Genomic DNA, 24,305 nt, shown 5'->3' with positions numbered 1-24,305 from the left:
GCTGCTGAAAATCTGCTTTATGTGGCATGCAGTATCTTATCATAAAATTGGGACTGCAATCTGAAGAGCCAAAATTTTTGAATCACAAGAACTTCAACGTCCACCTGAAAAAACCATGTCCAACACGCTGCTATTTCACCGTCTCTTCTTCTTTCTTATCCTCTGCGGCGGAGCGGCCGCGGGCCACAACATCTCCAGGCCTCAATCCTCACCGCACGATGTAAATGTGTCTGATGGGGTACACCGCCGGTCTAACAACTCCACTGTGCCTTACCTTACTCTCAACCGGCCCGGAGACATCGCGGCGGAGGCGGAGGGGGAGTGTGAGGAGACGTACGGGTTCTTACCTTGTACCGACAGCGTGCTAGGGAACCTGTTCCTGATTTTGGTGTACGGTTACTTGATGTACTTGGCAGCAACGTACCTGTCGAATGGGAGCGAATTATTGCTCGAGATTCTCGGCCCCGGTATCGTCGGAGGGTTGTTCCTCCCCGTCCTCGGGTCGCTTCCCGACGCCATTCTCATTCTCGGTGAATATCTCTGACTTACCCTCTTATGCATTCTCTGTTTGGTTTTGGGCGGGAAACTCTGGGAAAAAAACATTCTCTGTTTGGTTTTGGGCGGGAAAGTCTGGGAAAAAAGTGAAGGACCTGGCTTCTCTAACTTTTCATGTACACTCTCATCTGTTTTTATTTGTGCAGTCACATGTTAATATTTTATATTATTATTAATTTTTGTTTTATTATCTTTATAAAAAAATTAATATAAATTACTAACGTAACTTAATCATAATCATATAAATAAAAAAAATTAAAATGCATGAGAAGTGAAAGCACAGAAACCGCAGGGCCCAGAAAAGCCGGGGACAACGTTGATAAAGTGAAGAAGCATGAAAATTGTTTGGTGTTACTTTTTGGACAAACATGTGGCCAACGATTAGGGAAACACATTTTTTTCTTTTTCTTTTATTAAATTATTGGCAATGGGTGACTTTCAGACTGATCGGATAAGAAATAAGGTTTTCAATATTTTATTTAAAACGTTTTGAAATTAAACTTTTCTTTTAAGTTAGAAACTTTCGGTTTTCTGGAATCGGTGGTTATTTTTTGGAATTTTCGGATCATAATTTGAAATTTCTACCTCTTGCTTGTTTCGGATGTGTTTACATGGATCTTTTTGCTTCTGTATGCAATTCAATAATATTTTGTAAATAATTATGTAAGTTATAATACATTTTGTGGTATATTAGTATCCTACTGATTGTATACAACATAGAAACATTATAATCAAACACTTTTTTCAATACATAATATAAAAGCCATGAACAAAAATACTTAAATTAACAGCGAACATGACAATTGAAAAAAAATAAATAACGAACATGACAAATATAAAAAATGTTTACAAGATACACAGAATTAGTAAATAACCGTAAAATTTTGGAGTTTTTGGAATAATTTGATTGGATTATCCAAATAAACAATGAACATGACAAAATATAAAAAAAAATGTTGAGAAATGCCAAGGGACTCTCTAAAAAATAAGACTTTTTATGAATCATCTGCTACCTCATGTTTACCTTGTGTTTTTTGGTACAGTGTTTAATAATGTTGGTACGGAAATTGACGTTAAACTATCAGATGACGGAGAATCATTTTTTGAGAGAGTCCTCTTAAGCATTTATCAAAAATGTTTACAAGACGTAGTTAATTTTAGTGTCGGAAGATAGACTGGGATAAAATTGTTTCTGAATTAAACTAGTCTTCTTAATTTGCAGTATCCGGACTTTCTGGGAGTAAAGAAACAGCTCAAAGTCAGGTCTCAGTTGGAATGGGGTTGCTAGCTGGTTCAACTGTATTGATTCTTACATTGATCTGGGGTTCCTGCGTTGTCGTTGGCAAGTGCGATATCCAGAACTCGGTTGCCATCGATAACAAAGATACAAAAGGCTTTAGCTTAACCGGTATATTCGTCCACTTTGTACAGTTTACATTTTTTCTTTCCTATGCAGTCTGCATTTGTCAAACATGATAATAAGTTCTTACAGTAAAATCATTTCCTACTGAGGATTCAGAACACATCAAAAGACATGAAGAGGAAAGGATCAATGCTCAATATTTGAAAACCTTCCATGTATTTTTCACCTCGGAGCTAATTTTTTATTTTATTCAGTCCTCGTCCATGAGATTTGAACACGACCTCCTCCAGCAGAGTGGAGTGTTACTTTACGAAATGGTTGTTCGCTCCTCAGAGACCCTTTAAGTTTTGAAAAGCTAATGAGAGAACACAAATCATTATTCAAACAAAAAAAATGGACTAACATGATCTCCTTTTTCAACAGTTAAATGGAATAAAACTCCCGTTTTTACCGTCTTTGTTTCAACCCTTGACCCTCTATTTAGTAATTAATTTGCGCATGAGTTTAATATAATTAATCACAATTCATAATAGCTTTTGTGAACTGGGAATCGGAAATAACTCGTTTACAATTTACATGACATGCCTATATATTTGCTGCCTGAATGTTTTAAATAACCGTGTTTCTCACTTGAGGAATGATAAATTTGGAGATGTTTTGTATTTGCAGGTTCTGGTGTGAGTACTGATATCTGGACAAGCTATGCTGCAAGGATTATGGCTATATCTATCCTCCCTTTCATTATTGTTCAATTACCAGCGGTTCTCAGTTCAAAATCCGGCAGCCAGATCGCAGTTTTGGTTGCACTTGTTATCTCTGTCGCACTATTTATTTCTTACTGCCTTTATCAGGTAAATTTGATGTTCATGTAGCAATCAATTACATAATTGTCTAGTCTGATATGTCCAATCAAGCTTAATCTGAACTTACAAAACACATTTAATTGTGGTGCAGGTGTTTCAGCCTTGGATCCAGCGGAGGCGAATTGCGTATGCAAAGCACAAACATGTTATATCAGGAATCTTACAACATCTAAAAATGCGCTTCGGAAGTCTCCTTACGGATGACGGTGAACCTAATGAAGGAAATATAATAAAGTTAGCATTGTTTATCAAATTTTTCACCAGGATTAATGCACTTTTTTTTTATTGTCCATTCTTGACCTTAAAACATTCTTTGTGTATAGGTTGTTTTATGCAATGGATCAGAACGGGGATGGACATATTTCACGTAATGAGTTAAGAGCAATGATTGTAGGTCTCAAGTTCGACGAAATAGAGTTGGATAAGAATGATGCTGTGGAGAAAGTGATGAATGATTTTGACACTTCTCACGATTCTCATATTGATCGGGATGAGTTCCTCTTCGGTATCTCAAAATGGATTCATGAGGCAAAGCGTTCGGGAGATGACAATGATCATCGCACGATGAAATTTTTGTTTAACTTTCACTTGGTAAGGTTCGATATCTCCAATTGATTTTGAGTTGCATGCTCTAACTTCAACACTAACTACTCAGAAACTAACGTGCAGAAAACTAAGCAAGAGCACGATCTTCTCGGGGGGCAAAGTGATGAGATCATTGAAGGTGTTGAAAATCCCAAGTGGACATCCTTCAAAGCAGTTCTAATGTTGTTGATAGGAACTCTTATAGCAGCTGCAGCTGCGGATCCCTTGATTGACGTTGTTGATAATTTCTCAACTGCCACAGGCATTCCGACGTTCTTCATCTCATTCATTGCATTACCTCTGGCTACTTCTTGTGAGGCTGTGTCTGCAATAATGTTTGCTAGCCGCAAAAAGATCAGAACCGCCTCTTTAACATATTCTCAGGTTCGTATATCACATATCCGATCTCACTCTAAGTTATATCACTCTGTGAACCTGACAGTACTTCACATGGCGAAAATTTGTGTCAATAACTTATTGAAGAACAGAAGAATTCTACATCAGAAAATATACATGACTTTTATTGAGTAGTTTCACTGCTAATTATTACACCGATGTCCTTTTCGACAAAACCTCGACCCTGCCATGCTGGGCAGCTAGTAGAATGCGAGTTGGTGCACAATATAATCGGTGCGGTTAGAAGTGGACCGCTAGGACTATATCCATAATAGGTTCGACTGTTCTCCAATTTTATAGTCCAGTTTCATCATTATTAAGTTCACTAAATGCCCAATTTTAACTATAGGCTTCTAAATCAACAAAAATCAGAAAGTACTTACATGTCAAATGCTTTTCACAAGTAGTTATTCTGCTATGGTGCTTTGTTTTTAACTGTAACATATGGAAACTGCAGTGGATGCTGAAATAAGACCTCTTTATCTCTTTTGTTTCTTGTTGCAGTTGTATGGATCAGCGACCATGAACAACGTCCTGTGCCTGTCGGTGTTTTTGGCCCTTGTTTACTTTCGAGAGTTAACGTGGGACTTCTCAGCAGAAGTCCTTATTATTCTCATTGTTTGCATCGTGATGGGGGTTTTCTGCAGTTTCCGCACTGTCTTCCCTCTTTGGACATCTTCGATCGCTTTCCTACTTTACCCATTCTCCGTCGCACTCATTTATGTCCTGGATTATATTTTCGGCTGGTCATAGACTAGAGGGGCCATATGAACTTAGTAGGGTGTTTTCAGTTTTTGCAGTGTGTCTGAGGCTTGAGGATTTGAGCACAGGTTTCAATTTCACGTGTATTATTGTAGTGGATAGCTCGTTTTGATCTTATGAACTTTTTGCTTTCAACAAAAATTTTGTTCTTAAGAAGTTTGTGATTTCATTATCTTCTTAGTGATTGACATATTCGCTTACAATATATTTGACAAAAACCATGAAAACAAAGAATATCAAGAAAATAACCCAAATCATTCTTAGCAGAATCCAAACGTTGGTTTTCTAACAAACAAAAATGTTTTTGGTTATGTTTGACAAAAAAAACTTAAAAGTGCTTACGAATCATAGGACCGCTCTCTTCTTCGAGAAGCAATTGGATTTTTTTTAATAAAAATTTAACACATTTCACATAAAAGTAATAGCTAAAGCTCTTATGAGCAAAAGTGCTTCATAGAGAAGTAGTTTCAAATGGACCTTAAGTCTAAAAAAGTTATGATGCTCAATTAATACAAGATTAAAAACAAACAGGGGTTATCCTAATTGCAAAAGACAGTGATGTGATGAGCAAGAATGGAATCAAATCCTTCCGTAGTGACAAATCTCAATATTTTTTCTATAACGAGTTTAACGTAAAGCTGAAATGATATATATAGAGAGAATCCCCTTGAAATCAACACACAGGAAAACATCCGAGTCACTCGCCAAAATCACATCTCTTGAGTCACACATATAGATTGACAAAACTGTTGATATTCAGACAATCTTTTATCTCAATAAACTAAACACACGGATTAGGCTAGAAAGATGAAGCAACATATGACAAATATGAGCAGCAGCTTGCTGCAGGAAAATAGAGGGTAGAGAGCAAATGGGGAAACAGAGGGCATAGAGCTTTTTCACAAAGAGATCTTTTTTGATATTGATTGAATGTCCTAATACATGGGACAACTGATAAGACAAATGCTTAGCCCTTTTACAAAAGATCTATGCCGTACATGTGGCAATAGATTAGAGATCCAAACATTTCAAATTACATAAAAAGATTAACCTTAAAGCAAAGGATTAACTTTAACACTCCTTGTTAATGCTTTGCTACTTTACTCCCAAAAGTTCTCTCAGGTAGATGAATCTGTCCTTTGGTAATGCCTTGGTGAAGATATCAACAACTTGATCTTCTATCATGCAGTAGACCACATCCACTTCCTTGTCTTCCACAACACCTCTGATGTAGTGATGCTTTAGAGCAATATGCTTTGATTTGCCATGACAGACAGGATTCTTGCTCATGGCAATTGCTAACTTGTTGTCACAAAGGATATGAGTTGCTTTCTTGTTTGTCACCAAAATCTTGCATAATTCTTCTCAGCCACACTGCTTGAGAAGTTGCAATTGAAGCCGACACATACTCAGCCTTTGCCGTTGATAGTGCAACTGATTTCTGCTTCTTAGACGCCCAAGGGAATACGCCTAGCCCTTAGTGTAAAAGTATAGCCAGATGTGCTCTTCAAGTCATCCACACTACCTCCCCAATCACTATCACAGAACCCATACAATTTTGGCTCAACATTCATTTCATACATAATACCAAAGTCAAGTGTACCTTGTATGTATCTTAGGATCCTCTTTGCAGCTCCATAGTGAATGCGACTAGGCTTGTGCATAAATCTGGACAACAAGCTTGCAGCATACATAATATCGGGTCTAGTTGCTGTCAAATACAACAAACTCCCAACTAGGCTTCTATACATAGATTCATCAGCATCACCACTACCATCTTCTCTTTGAAACTTTTCATTCACAACTAGAGGTGTTGCAACCAACCATTTTGAATTTTTCTAAAATTGTTTTTGCATATTTCTTTTGAGTAATAAAGATACCATAATTTGATTAAATGATACTAATTCCCAAAAAAATAATGCAACATGCCTAGATCACTCATCTCATATTTCCTCATCATGTCATTCTTGAAATTCAAGATCATTTTATCACTACTTCCAGTATAAACCAAAACATCAACATATAAGGAAACGATAAGGATATCTGAAATACCTTCGGTTTTGACATAGAGGGCAGGTTCATTCTCACTTCTTTGAAATCCCTTTTCATTGAAATATAAGTCGATCTCTCCATACCATACTCTCGGAGCTTGTTTCAAGCCATAAAGTGCATTTTTAATCTTATCCTCTAAGAACAAATCCTTGAGGTTGATCAACGAACACCTCTTCTTTTAGGACTCCATTTAGGAAAGCGGACTTGATGTCAAGTTGGTGTAGAAACCACCCCTTCTGCGTAGCTACAGAAATAAGGCCTTTGATTGTTTCATGCCTAGCTACCGGTGCAAAGGTTTCTTGGAAGTCAATCTCGGGTTTCTTAGAATAACCCTTTGCTACCAATCTAGCTTTAGTCCTTTGAATGGAACCATCTTGATTGAGCTTAGTCTTATAAATCCATTTCACTCCAATGACGAAGTTGTCACAAGGTCTGTCTACTAGTTCTCATGTCTTGTTTTTCACAATGACATTAATCTCCTTTTACATTGCAGCCTTCCATGTATCTTCTTTCACTGCATCATCAAAGTTTTCCAGTTCTACAACACAGAAATTACAGCTTTCATAGACATCGTTTAAGCTCATTAACTGAATCGGCGTTGAACTTGGACTCGAAGTTGTGGGATAGTGAACTTGAGGATTGTTTTTAGGTGACTATCGTGGAATTTCCAGCTCAATTTCCTCTTCATTTGGTCGATTTTCTTCTTCAATTCTGATTAGTGCAGATTCCTCTCAGATGGTTGCTAGATTGCAATCCCATGAAGATTTCTCACTAAAGAGAACATCTCTACAAACCACAATCTTTCTTCTTTTTTAAGTTGTAGAGTCTGTACCCTTTTGTGTGTGAAGCATAGCCTACGAAAATGCATCTTTCACTTGACTCATCAAGTTTTTGTCTTAGTTCTTTCAGAATATAAGCAAAGCAGATTGACCCAAACACTCTTAAGTGATTCACGGAAGGCTTTCTTCCACTCTATGCCTCAAATGGTGTCTTGCCTTCAACCACCACTATTAGATGCCTATTCATCAAGTAGACCGCTGTATTAACTACCTCACCCCATAAATATTGAGGCATTCCCTTGTCATGCAACATTGCCTTAGCCATTTCGACTATGGTTCTGTTTTTTTGCTTGGCTACTCCATTTTATTGTGGAGTGTAGCTAACAGTAAGTTGCCCTTCCAAGCCAATATCTTAATAAAACTTATCAAATTCTGTGGATGTGTACTCTCTTCCTCTATTACTTCTAAGAACTTTGATTAGATAACCAAATTATCGCTTAACCATAGCTTGCAACTGCTTGAAGATTGAGAACACTTCTGATTTCTGTCTTAGAAAGTATACCTAAGTCATTTTGGAATAATCATCCACGAAGATTAGGAAATACTTGTTTCCCACTTGAGTAGAGGCCTTCATGGGTCTGCAAACATCTGTATGAATCAATTCCAATGGAGCTTTTGCTCTCCAAGCTTTACCATGTGGAAATGAATCTTTGTGATGCTTCCCAAGTGCACAACCTTCACATATTTCTTCATTTTCTTGGATACTCGACAACCCACGCACCATTTTTTTTTTCTTGTAGCTTTTTGAGACTTTGAAAATTCAAGTGGCCAAGTTTTTTATGCCATAGCTTTCAATCTTCTTGCACTTCCATCTTGAGTGTATATTGAGTTGCATAGAAAGCTTCTACTCTTCCTCATCTCAATCTTAGCCAAGAGTTGTTCATGATTCCTTCCATCATATATCTTGCAAGTATTGTCTCCAAAATACAAGTAGTAGCCATGCTTAATGAGTTGTCCAAGACTTAGCAAATTTTGCTTCAAATCAGGAACTAACATGACATCCTTGATGAACATCTTTCCATTCTTCGTATGCACGTCAATAGTACCTCTTCCCAAGTATTAACTAGCTGCCCATTTCCCATCTTCACTCGGGTTTGGGTTTGTAGTGTCAATATTATGGAGAATGTTCTTGTTCGTCGTCATATGATTGCTACAACCACTATCCACAAACCAAACTTTAGCTTCTTCTTGGACGGTTGTATTATGACCAACATAAAACATATTGGTCTCTTCACCTTTAGCTTTGGTGTAGTGAGCTAGTTGATTATCTTTGTAAGTACAATCCTTTTTCATATACTTGAATCTGCTACACTTGTGGCATTTCACTTTTCCCTTGAACCAACATTCATCGGAATGAGCTTTGTCACAAATTTTTCACTTCGAAACATACGAACTCTTCTCAACCTTTTTCTTCTCTTACCCTTTCCTTCCCACACTTTTTTTTTTGCCTTTCCAATTCTTGTTGGACTTAGCTTTGCTTTGACTTGAACTAGCTTCAGTTTTTGGATTCACTGTAAGTTTTTGGAAAACATTTTCTACATCATTGTTGTCATGCCTGGATAGTCTCTGAGCAAAACCTTTGAGTAAACCAATCAATTCTTCAACACTCAAAGTTGACAAATCCTTAGTCTCCTCTATGATTGAAACTATGTTGTCATACTTTCTTGGCAAGCTAATTAGATACTTCTGAACTATTCTCTCATCAGACAAGGTTTCACCATAACTTTTCATTTGATTAATAATCTCAGACAATCTACTCAGGTAATCATCTAGCAATTCATCATCTTTCCTTCTTATGTACTCAAAATCTCTTCTCAAAGATTGGAGTTTGACTGCCCTTACCTTAGTAGAGCCTCTGTAGACTTTCTCCAGCACATCCCAAGTTGATTTGGCATCTGTCTTGTTCGAAATTCTCGGAAAAATTTCATTTGAGATAGCATTTTGGATGACCCCAAGAGCTTTTGCATCTCTCTTGATGTTTTCCTTCAGTTCCCTTGTTTGAGCCTTTATCAAAACCATAGTACTTAGAGGTACCACATAGCCATTTTCCATCAAGCTCCACAAATCATGAGATACAAAAATTGTTCTCAACTTTATCCTCTAGAAGTCATAATTCTCTCCAATGAAGATAGGAGTTCGAATTTCTCCACTACTACTTGAACCAGCCATGAATTTGAAAATTTTGATTCTAGGGTTTCACTTAGAATTTTCCCCCTTTTGAGAATCAAAAAACGCCCTATTATTTGATCAGATTGGCTTTGATACCATGTTGATATTCAAACAATCTTTCATCTCAATAAACTAAACACACGGATTATGCTAGAAAGATGAAGCAACATATGACAAATATGAGCAGAACAGGAAAATAGAGGGCAGTGAGCAAACGGGGAAACAGAGGGCAGAGAGCTTTTTCATGAAGAGATATTTTTTGATATTGATTGAATGTCCCAATACATGGGACAACTGATAAGGCAATTGGTCAGCTCTTTTACAAAAGATCTATGCCATACATGTGGCAATAGATTAAAAATCCAAACATTTCAAATTACATAAAAGGATTAACTTTAAAGCAAATGATTAACTTTAACAAAAACGACCTAAAGCGGAAAATCCATATTGAAGTGAAATTAAATTAAAAACTCTCTTAGAGAGATGCAACAAAACTAAAAACAAAATTAAACTAGAGGTTTCTTTCTACAACTTATTAATAAAAGCGCTCTAAACTATACATCTTAAAACTCATAACCCTTTAGATTATCAAAACTCATACTTTTGGTATAGTAGTGTCACCATCCTACCTAAAACACCAAATTTAGTCGTGTATATGAAGTGGGTGGTGTGGATCCAACAAGATGGTTGAGATTTGAGACAAATAAAAATCAGAGTAAGAAGAAATCACCAAAACGAGATTGATGACAAGGTTCAAACCATAATTAATCATTAGGCGATAAAAATTCAATCGAAATTGTCGTCGGTAAGTGTATGAAGAGTGCAAGAGAGCACTTTGTAAGAGAGTTATTGTGATAGTTGGAATAATTTTATCTTATAATTTTTTTGAAGAACCAATTATAATTGTATGCTCACAAATAAAATATACAAAAATTAACGATTAGAATTAACTAGCACGACTAATGCTAACATTTTTCCAGGCAACATAGGCCCAGAGTCTCACATCAAACGCTTGCAATTATAGTGGATGTCATATGTGCCTACCCCACATAAAAAACGAAAGGACAAAGCACAGTCAGATCTTCCACAATCCACATGCAAAAGTTTGTTAGCAACTGCAGTGCCTCGGTCATCCACCAACCAAAAAACAAACTCAAAACATAACTCAAAAGATCCCAAAATCCCAAGGCACACAAGCACTTTTGACTTCATAAGAATACAATTGTAACCACTCATACAGACAAATCTGCATCTCCATGTCCATTTTTCCTTTCCAAACTCTTCACCCTTCACAAGGCTCAAGCTTACATATGCAAATAAAAGACCCATCTAAGTATAAATTTAAATTATGAAAAAAAAAAAAATTATAATTTGGTTTACATAGAAAACAAGATCCACAAGAAATGGCCTAATTAATAAATAAATCGGATTTTATAACTTCAAATTGAGATCAACACTTTCTCCTACTTCACCATTGCAATTGTTGTTTAGAGTGGTCGCTGCCCTACCATTTTGTGCCTTTGCTAGTGGGAAGAAGCTGTAGAAAGCTTGTTGTGGATTTGGAACACTTGGTCCTGGCTGGTAAATTGTGTCATCTGCATTATTCCCCTATAACAATTCGAATGAACGAAAAAAAAATTAGACAATTAATGAAATGAAACTGCTAAACAAAGTTAGCTAAATGAGAAGTGGGCTGTGTTGATTATCGCACTTGATAGTGAAATGATTCAAAATCCGGAATTTCACGGTTATGAAACGCAAGATAAGATGGAGGGAGGTTGAGCTTTGGGCTGGGACATGTCCAACTAGTTGAAGGAGGGGCTAGGGTGAGAAAATCTCCATTGACACTCCCATTTTCTTTGATGCTGCTTCTTGAATTCGACTCAGAAATTGAAGTTGAGCATGAAGGCCCTTCTCTGAATATGGTGCAAAGGAAAGAAAATCCATGTGAGCAAAATAATGTGCTTGGTGTAAATAAATGGAAGATAATTAGAGATAAACTGACCTGAAATTTGTTTTGATTGCTGGATCAAAATTAAAGGCGGATCTGTTCCCACATGAAGTTGCTTCATCGGCTCTTATAGGAGGAGCAACAAATGTAGGTAACTTGATGGAGGGGATTGGTGGATTCTCTAGAGAAAATGGATATGGCCTCTTCATGCCAACCATCTACTACATATTAAAGATAGTAAGAATTAATCAAATGAAGTATTATTCGAGTGATATTCTATATATTGATTATATTCTAATCTAAATTACGAGGAGAAAAATTGCAATTTAGGTTCAGAAGGAGGACCACATTGCTATAGTCAACTTGGCTACTCCTAGGTATGTATGAACACCAATCTCTTAGGTGCCTCACAAAATTATCAAACCGATTGTACTCAAATTCAAATTCAATTGCATCAAAATAAAACAAACTGAAATATAAAAGTATACAAATTCTTTCTGAATTCCAATATGTGAAATAGGATTTCCAAATCTAATGAAATCCCACTGGTTGGACTAATTCCCACTAGGAAAAGGAATTTGCAAAATAAGTACTGAGAAATTATAAATTTTGAGATGCTAAAATTAGATACATATTTCAGGAAAAAGAGGCAATCATATAGGCTAAATATAGAGGTGAACAGAACAAACCTTTTCTTCATCCGGCCACATAGGAGTACAGTTGCTGTAATAGCTTTGGTTTGAAGGGGGCTCTATCTGCAAATTTAGTACAGATGATGAATTTGCTGTTGACAGATTAACCTGCAATATTTCCCATACACCAACAATTCATTCTCAAATAGAATTAAAAAGAGTGGATCATCAAAAGTTCATTAATTTCTTCACGTAACTAAATTTTATTTTTTTTATACGACGATATTCTAAACTACTTTAATCTACAAAGAGGCACGCTATCCTGAGTTAACTTGCCTAACTTGAATCTAACATTTCTTCACATAATTAGATTTTTTCTAGAACTACAAAGAGAAAGGGGAAACCGAAACAAACAACGAAGAAAATAGAGTAGAAAGAATGTGTTACCATTGAAGGAGGAGGAGGAGGGCGGTGGAGGAGGAGGCTGCTGGTGATGAAATTGCTGTGTTCTTGTTGGAAAATTGGAGAGCGGCCAAAGGGAGTTGTTGTTGCTGGACTCAAAAGGCAAATTCATAGTAGACCTGAATGCCAATCCAGGATCCAACCCAGGATTACAACTCACCTTCTGATCAAGAATATTAAACTCACATGGATTCCACAAGTTGGGAACATGATTCCCATTCCCACCACCATTAATGTTATTGTTGTTGTTATTATTTCCCACACCAAATGGAACAGTTCCACTGCTGATCATTGGCTTCCTACCATCAACGCCGCTGTGGGCCGATGGAATAAACTGTGGATGGAAAATCGAGTTGGGGGAGGGCAGATCCAGTGATGGGAATGGGATTGAAGAGGGAGGCTGATAAAAATGCCTGATCGGAACCGAACTAGTACACGAATATGAAGAAGATTTTGTTGGTGATGGGAGAGAAGATGGTGGGGTGGTGGACAAAATTGCAGCTGCTGCTGCTTTCTTCTGCTGTTCTTCAAGCCTGATTTTCTCAAGCTGTGCAACACCAAGTCCTCTCTGTGGCACTTTTTTCTGCTTTGTTTTTTTGGATGAAGATCTACTACTGATGATGTTATTGCTTCCCAACCCAATAATTTCAGTGCTAGTGTTTTGGGTTTGTTCTTCCTCATGAGCCATTTCTTTTGCTATGTTAATAAATCCATCTACTTTTATAGCAACAAAAGATTGATAATAAAAAAGAGGGGATTTCTGGATCACACTCAGAAACTCAGGATTTGAAATGGGGATTTATGGGGGAAAAACTAAATCTTGATGGTGATTTGAGTTGGAGGAGGAACATGTTCTTGTGGCTTTTGTAGTGCTTGCTCTTGTTCTTCTCTTCCATGAATAAAAATTTGGGATTTTTATAACTTTTTTTTGGGAGTTTAAGGAAATAAAGAAACAAAGATTGGAGAGAGATACCCAAATCCTTGATTTTCAAGAAACCATGATTTGAAAACAAACTCTAAGAGGAATTTAAGATTACCCAAAATCTCGCTTGGGGAGGAACAAACCCAAAAGCCTAGCCAAGTTTTTAGCAAAACAAACAGTACAAAAATTAAAAAGGGAAAGGGGGAGAGAGAGAGAGAGAGAGAGAGAGAGAGAGAGAGAGAGAGAGAGAGAAGCGGAAGAGAGATAATCTGAGAGGTTTTCAGATTTTTCTCACATGTCCGAGAGAGATCAGATGACAGAGAGAGAGAGAGAGAGAGAGAGTATATGCAAATTTATGACCAAAAAATCTGTATTTTTTGTAGGGTTTTTTTGAAATTCAAACCATGCAAATCTAGAACACTATGATTAATATTTTTCTCAAATTTGTCGCCCACATTCTCGCTCCACTCCTCATTTGCTTCCTAGACCGACTCTTATGAGCTCTGTTTTCTCTCACTCACTCACTACTTTCTCTCCTGAGAAGACAAGTGAGAGCCAAAAGTCGAAAGCCGAAGGCCATAGCCATAAGCCATAAGCCAAAAGCTGAAAGCCATATTTTTGCTCTCAAATTCCAATTGGGTTTGTTATTATGAGTTACCAAATTGAGCTACGAACCAGACTGTCACCAATGCTTTGCTTGTTTGTTTCATTTTTAGGCATCCATGCATGGCTGGCTTTTGCAGCTTTAGCGTATAGGGCCTACCATCTCAACTCCCACGTACGCGGGACCCGTTTAAAGTATCCTCAACACGGACGCATGCATGGAATTCACCGCCATTAAGTTTGCCTAACGTAGTAACGTATAGGTTTATTGGATAATATTACGAAAACAAAATTTATAAACAAAATTTACAAATTAAATGATGTGTTATCAAAATAAATGAGCACGTTTATCAACGTTTAAGTAATAATTCAATCAACAACTTCCATGTCATTTAGTTTATAAAGTTTTGTCTACAAATTTAGTTTCCTTAACATTATCCATATCTACTAGCATGTTTTTGGAATTTGAAAAGTATAAAGTGTTGTAATATGGGAGTTTTCGCATTCTTATTTGGACAAATATCATATGCATTTTAATTTAAATATCGACATTGTGTTCACATGGAAAAATTCCTTTTAAATAACACAAGTACAAACTTTGATACTACCCTTGAATTTACATACTAGTTTCTTTGATAGGAAAACTAGAAGCACTAGAAAAACAAACAAATACCATATGCAAACTATTCTTATACAATTTGAGATAAGTGTTTGTTGTTTTTTGCAATGATGTTGAAAACTATAAATTAATCTAGTGACGTGAGTTTTTAGTTTTATTTATTTTTATTTTTTTTTTTATGCAGTTTGTGCCTCCTTTAATTTTACCCTTTTCTGTTTGTTTCATTTACAATTTTGTTAAGATTTATGTCTTGTACGTACGGTTGAGGTTTTTAAATGAATATCATTGACTAGAATGAGTGAATGACATGTTACATGTCTTTGAAGTTATCATTGTTACTAATATATGTCCTATATCCTTGATGGACAATCAGTTGGATGATCATTCTTTCGTTATAACATTGTTGTGCGTTCATTATGTCATCGTTTATCTTTGGGCTAATTATCCATTCTTTATCTAATTATCCATTCTTAATTTAAAGCGAAATTGTTTATCTTTCAAGGCAAAAAATAGTAAAAAAAAAATGTGAGAACAGAATGACAAATTCGACCCCATCCTCCATCGTCATACCTAGGGATGGCAACGGGGTGGATTGGGTTCGGATGTGCCATCCCCATACCCGAACCCATTTATTTTCCCTGAACCTGAACTCGTAGAATTCCCGAACGAATTTTCCCCATAATCGAACTTATCGAGTGATGGATTTTTGATCGAGGAACGGTTTTTCGCATTATGATATTTATATATTTATTTATATTATTAACTAAATGAATAATATTAAATAAATTGATATTATTAATACAATTGATACAATGCATCTAATAAGTAATATTAAAAATTTATATTACTAAGAAAACATTTACACTCTTAAAATTACTAGCATATGGGCACACACAAAGTGTGTGAGAAAATTTTTTATTTTTGTTTTTGAAATAGAAGGAGAGAGAGAGAGAGAGGAAGAGAGTGATAGAGAATGTGGGAGTGGGAAGGTTTTTTTATTTTATTTTTAATTGGAGATATGTTAGGATTACATGTAGGTGAGGCTTTGAAAAAAAAAACAGTAAAATTTGGTTGTGTGAAATTACATTTCTGCCCTATATTTCTTATTTATGTTCTTTTTTAATTAAAGGGTTAAACTAGTAATTTCATAGGGTTTTAGCTGACAATGAGTGTTTTATTAATTAGTAGAGATAAGCATATAATTCATATTATTAATGATATAAAAGTAAATAATTTATTTCATATTTAATAATGCATGATTATTAACAACCCCTTTTCATATAATAAATATTTATATTTTTTTATTCATAGATGAAATTGTTCGGTTTCGGGTATGGGTTCAGGCCGGATACCCCAATAACCACAACCGAACCTGAAACCGAAACATTTACCCTACGGTTACCCATAACCGTAAAATACCCTGAAATTTTATACCCAAAACCGAACCATTCGGATCGATTACTTACGAGAATCGGATTTGACGGATTAAATTGTCATCCCTACCTACCCTCATTGTCACTCTAAACTTAATCCTTTCCTTTCTATACTTTAAATTCAACTTGTTAGTTTCTATTTCCTACTTCCTATTAATGGAAAGTTAGTGATAACAATTATAAATGATTATTAATGGAAATTGAATAGGAAGTTTACGTACAACGTTAACTTATTTTGAACGTTCTGCTTTATAAGAAAAGATGTTCTACGGTTCATATTTACTTACGAACTATAGCAAGAACATAGTTGAAGATAGATATACAGACTGGATCAATTTTTATGTTTCCCCCTTCCGATTGGATATACGTGATCAAAAGCATCTGTGAGAACATCAATGTTATATATAAATTCGTATACTTTCTGTTACCGGAAAAAAATAAATCGTATACTTTCAATAATAACTAGATGGTGTGTGTGATGATTTGAAACTGAAGAAAATAAGTTCACGTTTTAGAAAAAAATGTGTTAACACAAGTATATAATTTATTCAAAACAAATACGCCTCATGTTATATATTCGGCTCTCCAGAATGGTATACCGCATCAAAGAAAAAGTAATTTACACACACCCACACACACACTCATAGAGACATACACACACACACATACACAAATGATTTAAAATCTACACTAAATTCATGTAAATTATATTTAGAACCTATAAACGTTTCCAAAAAAATTAGAAGACATATATCATATATATGCATGTCTCAAAAGAACTTGCTTAACTTTCATACAAATGATATATTTGCTTTTAAGTGACCATCACTTGGTTTTTTTGATCACCAAATGTTTTAAGAACCAAGACGTATAGTTCCGCTTGATTCAGTTTTATAGTAATTAAGAGAATAATTAAAGTATTAGAATAGGAGATTTCTCAAATTTAATGGTGATCAAAACTTGGATTTAGGTTTTAAGTTCAATCTATCATGAAAAATGAAAATCTACCAAAATTGGACACGCTAGATCCTATTTACTTTATTTATTTTTCATTTGGTTTATGAGCCATGAGCCGTTAGTTAAATACTTTAAATTCAAATTCCATCCAATAAAAATTTGACAGTAATATCAGATTCTTAGCCAATTCAAAGATTTGAGTCAAATTAAGGTAATCATAATCTAATCATAAATTTGATAATCTGAAACAGAAAATAGATAACACAAGTTGAGAGGTCACTATATATGATTGAATCCTCAAATCTTGCCTTGTGACATACCAATGAGCAAAGCTAATATCTACCTTTCCTGAAAGACCCCACTTTGGCCACAACAAACTATCCCAACTTTCTCAAAACAAAACAAAAATGGTGCCTTTCAAGAAAAACCAGCCACCCACCATCCATATATTCCATAGGGGACTGTGGAGCCTCTATGACACCACTCCTTTTGTCACATAAGAAGCCAAAGATTTTGTTGGATTCACAAACTATAAGGCATCCATCATAAATATAAAGCATCTATCAATAAGATTCTGTTTATTTTGCCTGATTTCATTCTTGTTTTTCTTTCATTGGTTGTTCATTGGTTTGAGTACCATGTAAGAGAAATGCTATAAAGAAACTTTTTCAAAGTGAGATTTTCTATGAATTCTTTGTCACCATACAGTTTAATGTCAATTAATGTGCTAATATTATAAAATATTGTGACAAAAAAAAAATGATGTGACAGAAAGTCTATAAAAAATCTCACTTTTGAATGTCTCTTTAGCATTATTTGGTATTTGAATCATTTGGGGTGAATTTAAAATCTTCAACAACCAATAATTTATTGTGGTTGATAGCATCATAAATATTGATGGGTCGTGTGTTTAAAGTTGTATTTAGTGTGAACAAGATATGAAATTGGTTTTGTATGAGTGAAATTTTTTTAGTGCATGATGATCTCGAAATTGGTTTTGTATCATTTTATAATTTCTCCCTTTTTTTTTTCATCAACGAACATAAAATATTTGAACTTGAAACTTCTTTAATATTGAGAAGAGAAATTAGACTAAGAGCTACTTTTAAAATAAATAAAAAATCTTCCATGCTACGAGTTATATATGAAGTGGTTGAATATCTAGTTGCCAAGATGGAAATTCTTTTTTTTTTAGTACAACGATATATTTTTGCACTAAGGGAAGTGAAAATTCGGCTAAACCATACGATGACAATCTAATTTGGTATCGAATTCGTCATCCACAATATTCGAACCTAAGACTTCTCACTTACAAGTGAAGAGGAATACTACCGAGTGAGATTGAAGCTCTTTCGGTTTTGGAGTGTTGGTTTTGTACTTTTTGTGCTTGTCACACACACAAATCCATCAGTATGGTGACTATTAAATTGACAAAGCTGATATTGTTTTTTCTTTCTTTCTTTCGAATATTTTTAGTTTGAAAATCATATTAATTTAATTCAGGGTACCTTATTTGAAAGTTTGTACATTTTCTTCACGACCTAAAAAGTTCTCTCTCCTTCTGTGAGAGACCTTTTCTCCTTCCGTGAGAACCTTTCTCACTTTAGTGTGAGTGGTCTTTTCGATTAAACCAGTGTTATCACCGGCCCTAACTACTGCTAGGGTCGGTGGTAGTCCCATGGTTTTTCTTCCATTTTCTTTTCTTCTTGCTCTCCATGTTGTCTACACTTTCCCCCATCCATGCAAATATCAGTTTCCTCATCCGAAATCTTTCCTTGCTTTTGATAGTACCTTCTCGAACTCCAGCCCCCGGTCACTTGCTTGCTCCATCCGCCTTGATCCATCCCCTTCCATACCCCTCCATCCATCTCCCTTCATCTTTTTCATCAATTGGCTGCCTCATCTTTTGGGGTTCTTGCAGGTATGACCTTTAGTGATGGTGGTGGGCGTCGGACCGTGGTGATTGATGTTTACTTTTCTGGTGGCGGCTGTTGTAGGCGCCGAAGGAGGCGTTGTGTGTTTCTGAGTTCTGTTTTTTTCGTGGGCTGGGCTCCAAAGCTGGCTTTGGGCCTTGTCCTTCGTGTTATGTTGGCCTTCTTTCTGTGTTAATCTTGTATCTAGGCCTTTGTTTGCACTTGCTTTTTGTTAGTAATAAAATTTACCCGTTGTCCAAAAAAAAAAAAAAAAAAAAAAAAACAAATCTAATAAAACCATTATCGTTTCATCTCAATGTATACATAAAAATCCATTTTCTTGCGACATATGCTACTATTGATGGGATTGTGAAGATGGCTAAGCAATTAGAGTCCATTGAGCAGTTGTTATGCTCGCGAAATTGTAATAAAGTGGCTCACTCTGTGGCTTCTTTTGATAATCGTGTTAGCGGTTTGCATAGATGGATGATAGGGTCTCCGGAATGGTTTAGTCCCATCTTGAAAATGGTGTAAACATTTTATTATTTTGACAAAAAAAATTTACAAGTGATATTTTATACTAATCTACATTAAGAGGAGGGGTGAATTTGTGAATTTGAACTTAGGACACAATAAGTTGAAAAGAAAGACCCTAACCACTAGGACAATTCATCACTTGACTCATACTATTTTCTTAGTAGATCGATAACATTAGTGGGTTAAATTGTTAGTCGTCACGAGAGAGAGGAAACGATAGAGATCAAACCTGTACGAGAGTGTATAGATATGCTTGCTTTCTGCTACTATTGTAAGGCATCATCTGCCATACCATTTTGAATCAACTTCGTCTATTTTTCTTTGTTTTCAATATCAAATGTTTGTTAGCTACCTACCCATTGTGGGTAGGGTGTACCTTGTGATCAATCTAGCATTGAATTCAACAGCTTATACGACAAATTACTTTAATGTTTAGCCTTGTTACAAACACTTCAGCTCCTATATTTTCTTTAGCAATTTCATAACGCATTATTCACCCAACTTGGCTAGAGTTTGTAAGTCCTCCTAAGTTATAGTATACATAGAATGTAACTTTGATATAGATCGTTCTATAGTATGAATCAAGTGAATAAACGTCCAAATGAGAGTCGGCCTCTTGGAACACTGGATATCATTAGTTCCTTATTTCCTCCTTGCGAGGCAACCTTGATTCTCTCAATCCCGTTAAGTCGCAAATTGCCTCCGGATTACCTGATTTGGCATTATGATTCTAAGATGTTGTTTTCTGTCAAAAGTGCTTGTAAGGTTGCCATCTCTTTGCGTGATCTTGCTTCCCCATCCAATCAAAGCACAATTGGTACCTCTACCTGGAACAAACACTGGAGAGCCTCGATCCCATGAAAGGTCAAAATCTGTGCTTGGAAGGCTTGTCTCAATATCCTTCCTACTCGTTCGAACTTGGAGAAAAAAGGGGTGGCGATGGACAATATTTGTGTTTTGTGTAGTTCCTCTTCGGAGTCTATGCTACATGCGTTTTTGCTTGTCCAGTTGCCTGAGTAGTGTTCTTCTCCTCCAACATGAATTTGGGTCAGCGACCTACGACAGAATCTTCATTTTGGGATTGGTTTTTTGCGTCTATTGGCTTTCTTTCTCCTACTCTCTCTATCTTGTTCTTGATGCTTATTAATTCAATCTGGCACGCCAGGAACGCCTTGTTATGGGATGGTAAGCTCGCGAATCCGACCTTTGTTAGTTACTTTGCAAGTCTTCAACTGGACGCCTTTACCAAAGCCCAACCTGCATCCCAACCTCAGTCTGTGCACTTGATTTCCCGTTGGTCTTCTCCTCCCACTGGATGGATTAAAATCAATGTTGATGGTGCTTTTTGTGCTGCTTCTAAAATAGGGGGGATTGGTGTGATATTCCGTGGCAAAGCTAGTAGCTATGCTGGAGGTTTTGTTCGCCGAATATCTCACGTCAATAACCCCTATACGGTTGAATTGCTTGCTGCCCGAGATGGCCTTTTTTGGCAATGCAACAGAACTTTTAAAGTATTCTCATAGAGAGCGATGCTTTGCAAGTCGTTCAGGGAGTTGGGAGCTTGAAGAGGGGGTCTTCCTCTATGGATTTGCTAGTGGATGACGTCCGAGAGAGTCTGCAGGGCTTTGGTTCCTCTAAAATCTGCCATATTCCTCATTCCGCCAATGGTGCGGCTCATAGTTTGGCTAAGTTGGCATTAGTTTTTTCTTTTAATTTTCATTGGTTTGAGGAATCTCTGGATATAATCCAGGATATCCGCTTTAAGGATTGTACGCCTTCTTTTTTATATAAATAAAATCACTATTGTTTCCTCTAAAAAAAAAAAATGGTGACTAATGCTACAATAATTAAGAATTCCAACTGCCAATATGGATGTCAGTCCTTAATTACTATTATTATTTTTTTTTTTTTTGGACTCCAGTCCATACAAAACCCATTTACGAATTAGATGAACAGGTTTAGATTACAAAAACTAAGAGAATAACTATAATAATTGGAACTTTCAACCGTATAACTATTTTCCTTATTACAGTTAATAATGTAAATCAGTTCATTATAATAAGCAGGTCCCGTAGCTCAGTTGGTTAGAGCGTTGGTCTTATGAGCCGAAGGTCGCGGGTTCGAGCCCCGCCGGGACCATACTTCGATTTGTGTTTAATTTTTAACCTTTTTTTCCCTGAATTTTACATTGAAATTTCACCATATTAACCATTTGATATTCTGCCAAATGATATGAGATTCTATCCCTTTCGTGTTGTCGACTGTTAAGTGTTAATTCCGAAGTCATACACCGCTAAAAATCAATTTTGTTGGTGTTGAAAAATAACCCTTAAACTTGCCTTCATAGGTTTAGGGTTTAAGCTTTTGTATTCTAATTCAACTTCTGTCATATATATTGTCCCACTAATCCAACCACCTTCTTTATACATGGTCCCAAACATCAAGCGTTGCTTCTAGTTTCTGTTGTCCTATTTCTGTAAAAATTCATAGCAATGCTCATTCCTCAACAACAATTTGTACCTAGAGAGGGTTTTGATCCGGAATCATTTGGTTCCTTCTTCGATCCCGTTTTGTATATTTTAGTATGTGTCCTTACACGGTCACACCTCCGTAGTATTTGTAATTTGGTTCTCTTGTTTGTGGATGTTTTTATTATTAATTAATGCAATTTGTACTTTAATTGAAGCAATAGGTGGAAGAAGGGAGGAATTAATGATAATGTTTAGAATCTTTACATGCAACTGCAACTTTTCAATGAGAGAAATAATGAATAGAGATTTCGTGCTATGTCACCAATTGTAATTTCAGTAGTCGTCAGCGTGCATTGGATTTATGTGGTTGATTTGTGAAGTAAACCCTGCATCTTTCTCAATGGTATCTGGTCTATATATACGACTGTTTTGTACTGTGGCATATCAGCAGCATCTTGATTAATATAAATGAGTTCAGGGATTCCGTCTTATGAAGTTTTCATTTGGAAATTCGCTCATTGTTTACTCAAGGAACTGCCTGTGGTTGTAATTCTCAAATTTTGTGTCTGTTGCTATTTTAATCTGCACTCATACATAACATCCTATTTATTAGACAGGTACAATCTGGTGCCAAAAAAATCAAATGCACTTCTTGGTGTCCCTGAAAACCAATTGAAGATATAGCTGTCGCTCGGATTTAAGCTGCATTTTCGGCATCTAAGCTAAATCATTCTAATGTGTAAATAGTTTTGCGCTTCGGTTGTATTCGGTTGTATATGATAATTTTTGCATGAGTATGCGCTTAGGGTACAAGCAACAACTGCACTGAGCTATTTGCACTTAGGGGACTAGAATAAGATCAAATTTGATCTAGCGATAGTGTATGGTCAAGGGATCCACACACATTAAGCTTAAGAAACTTGAGGTAACGTTGCAGAATGTAAGAATCTCAAATCAGAAAATCGACAAATAAAATACTACAATATATAATGAAGAGCTCTACAACTATTTCACCGAGTTCCTTTTGTTTGTTGTTTTTCTGTATTAGTGTTTAGACCCGATTTTACACCATTGGTCCAAGCGATCGAGGTTGTTGAGTAAGCATGGTTCTTAATTGTCGGATAAAAAGTTAGGATAATTTGCTATTGTTAAGAGATAATATTATGGTTCTTAATCATAATAATTATCTTTTAATAAATTATCTTAATTTTCTTATGCAAAATCAATTGTACAGATTCTTAGACACTTCACGTGGCTTAACATGGATCTGCAAGTCGAAGATAATGGTGAATAGGAAACCTAATAAGGTTAGGTGATGGATGCAGCTTGATATCTAGTCAGTTGCACAGTTCCATATTTGAATGAATTTGCATTCAGAACCACGTGGAATAATAGGATAAGGGAAAATCATGGTCTTAGATAATGATGACGCAAGGAACCTAAGTAGGCTAGCCCTTTTTCTATGATGTTTTGATGATCAGATAAAGCATGGCTACTGATGGGTTTTTATGAGAAGTCTAGGTGGGCTACAAATGTGATGTGATAAGCTTAGATGGATTTTTATTAGGTTTGAAAAGTCTTGGAATAAATCCCACGACTCAGTTTGAAGGATATGCCCTGGTTTCTGATACGGATCAACTTCAGGAATAAGAGTTGCAATTAAACTCTGCAATATTATTTGACCTTGCAAAGCAAGTACTTCAGTCCTATAAATACAGATGCAATGGCAACGGAAAAAGAGAGCTTCAATTCAACACATAACTGTCCTGCGCAAAACCTCTTAAACATCTTGAGATTTTTTATTTTCTTTTTCCGCCGACACATCTTTAGTTTGGGTAAACAGCACTGTGAAGGCAATCGGCAAATACCTTCAGTTTGGATAAACAGCATTGCGCCGAGGCCGACTGGTTATCTATCCAAGTCTCGGTCGAGAAGCATTTTCGAATCCTTATTGGCAGAGGTCATCTCATTGGCATTCTCGACGAAGTGAGGTGTTACCAGGTTATTACATTCGGCACATTGAAAGCCAATATGATATTGAACTTCGTAGAACTAGTAGCTTTGTCTTTATGCTTGAGAACCCAAAGGCCGAGACTTGTTCCTTTCTCGGCCGCAATCGCAAGATCAAGAAGTCAGCATCAACGTAACATCAACAAATTTTACTCCTCGGCCGAGCTCGGCCGACGAGTTGGCACGCCCCGCATTCAACCGAATGACGTAG

The 24,305-nt window shown here is 36.1% G+C and overlaps 2 protein-coding genes and 1 non-coding gene across 3 annotated transcripts; 2 read left to right on the top strand and 1 right to left on the bottom strand.

Moving 5' to 3' along the window:
- The first annotated feature begins 39 nt into the window (after window positions 1-39).
- Window positions 40-4,680, top strand: LOC103940069 (sodium/calcium exchanger NCL). The gene is made up of 7 exons (XM_009350140.3): window positions 40-530; window positions 1,778-1,963; window positions 2,588-2,769; window positions 2,873-3,015; window positions 3,105-3,372; window positions 3,451-3,750; window positions 4,267-4,680. The coding sequence occupies exons 1-7, from the start codon at window positions 116-118 to the stop codon at window positions 4,513-4,515; spliced, it is 1,743 nt and encodes a 580-aa protein (XP_009348415.2). The 5' UTR covers window positions 40-115; the 3' UTR covers window positions 4,516-4,680.
- A 5,989-nt stretch (window positions 4,681-10,669) lies between these two features.
- Window positions 10,670-12,729, bottom strand: LOC103927945. The gene is made up of 5 exons (XM_018642734.2): window positions 12,615-12,729; window positions 12,225-12,335; window positions 11,590-11,753; window positions 11,296-11,500; window positions 10,670-11,192 (listed from the first exon to the last, which is right to left on the bottom strand). Exons 1-5 carry the CDS (start codon window positions 12,615-12,617, stop codon window positions 11,016-11,018), a joined length of 660 nt encoding a protein of 219 aa, XP_018498250.2. The 5' UTR covers window positions 12,618-12,729; the 3' UTR covers window positions 10,670-11,015.
- An 8,949-nt stretch (window positions 12,730-21,678) lies between these two features.
- On the top strand, window positions 21,679-21,752 carry TRNAI-UAU. The gene has a single exon. It is a non-coding gene; the product is annotated as a tRNA-Ile (tRNA).
- Window positions 21,753-24,305: the final 2,553 nt, after the last annotated feature.

This window comes from the organism of the source record quoted next, unplaced genomic scaffold, assembly GCF_019419815.1.
Source record: "Pyrus x bretschneideri cultivar Hongxiangsu unplaced genomic scaffold, Pyrus_bretschneideri_v1 Contig23, whole genome shotgun sequence".
Lineage (NCBI taxonomy): Eukaryota > Viridiplantae > Streptophyta > Magnoliopsida > Rosales > Rosaceae > Pyrus > Pyrus x bretschneideri.
This window is presented reverse-complemented; position numbering and strand designations above follow the sequence as displayed.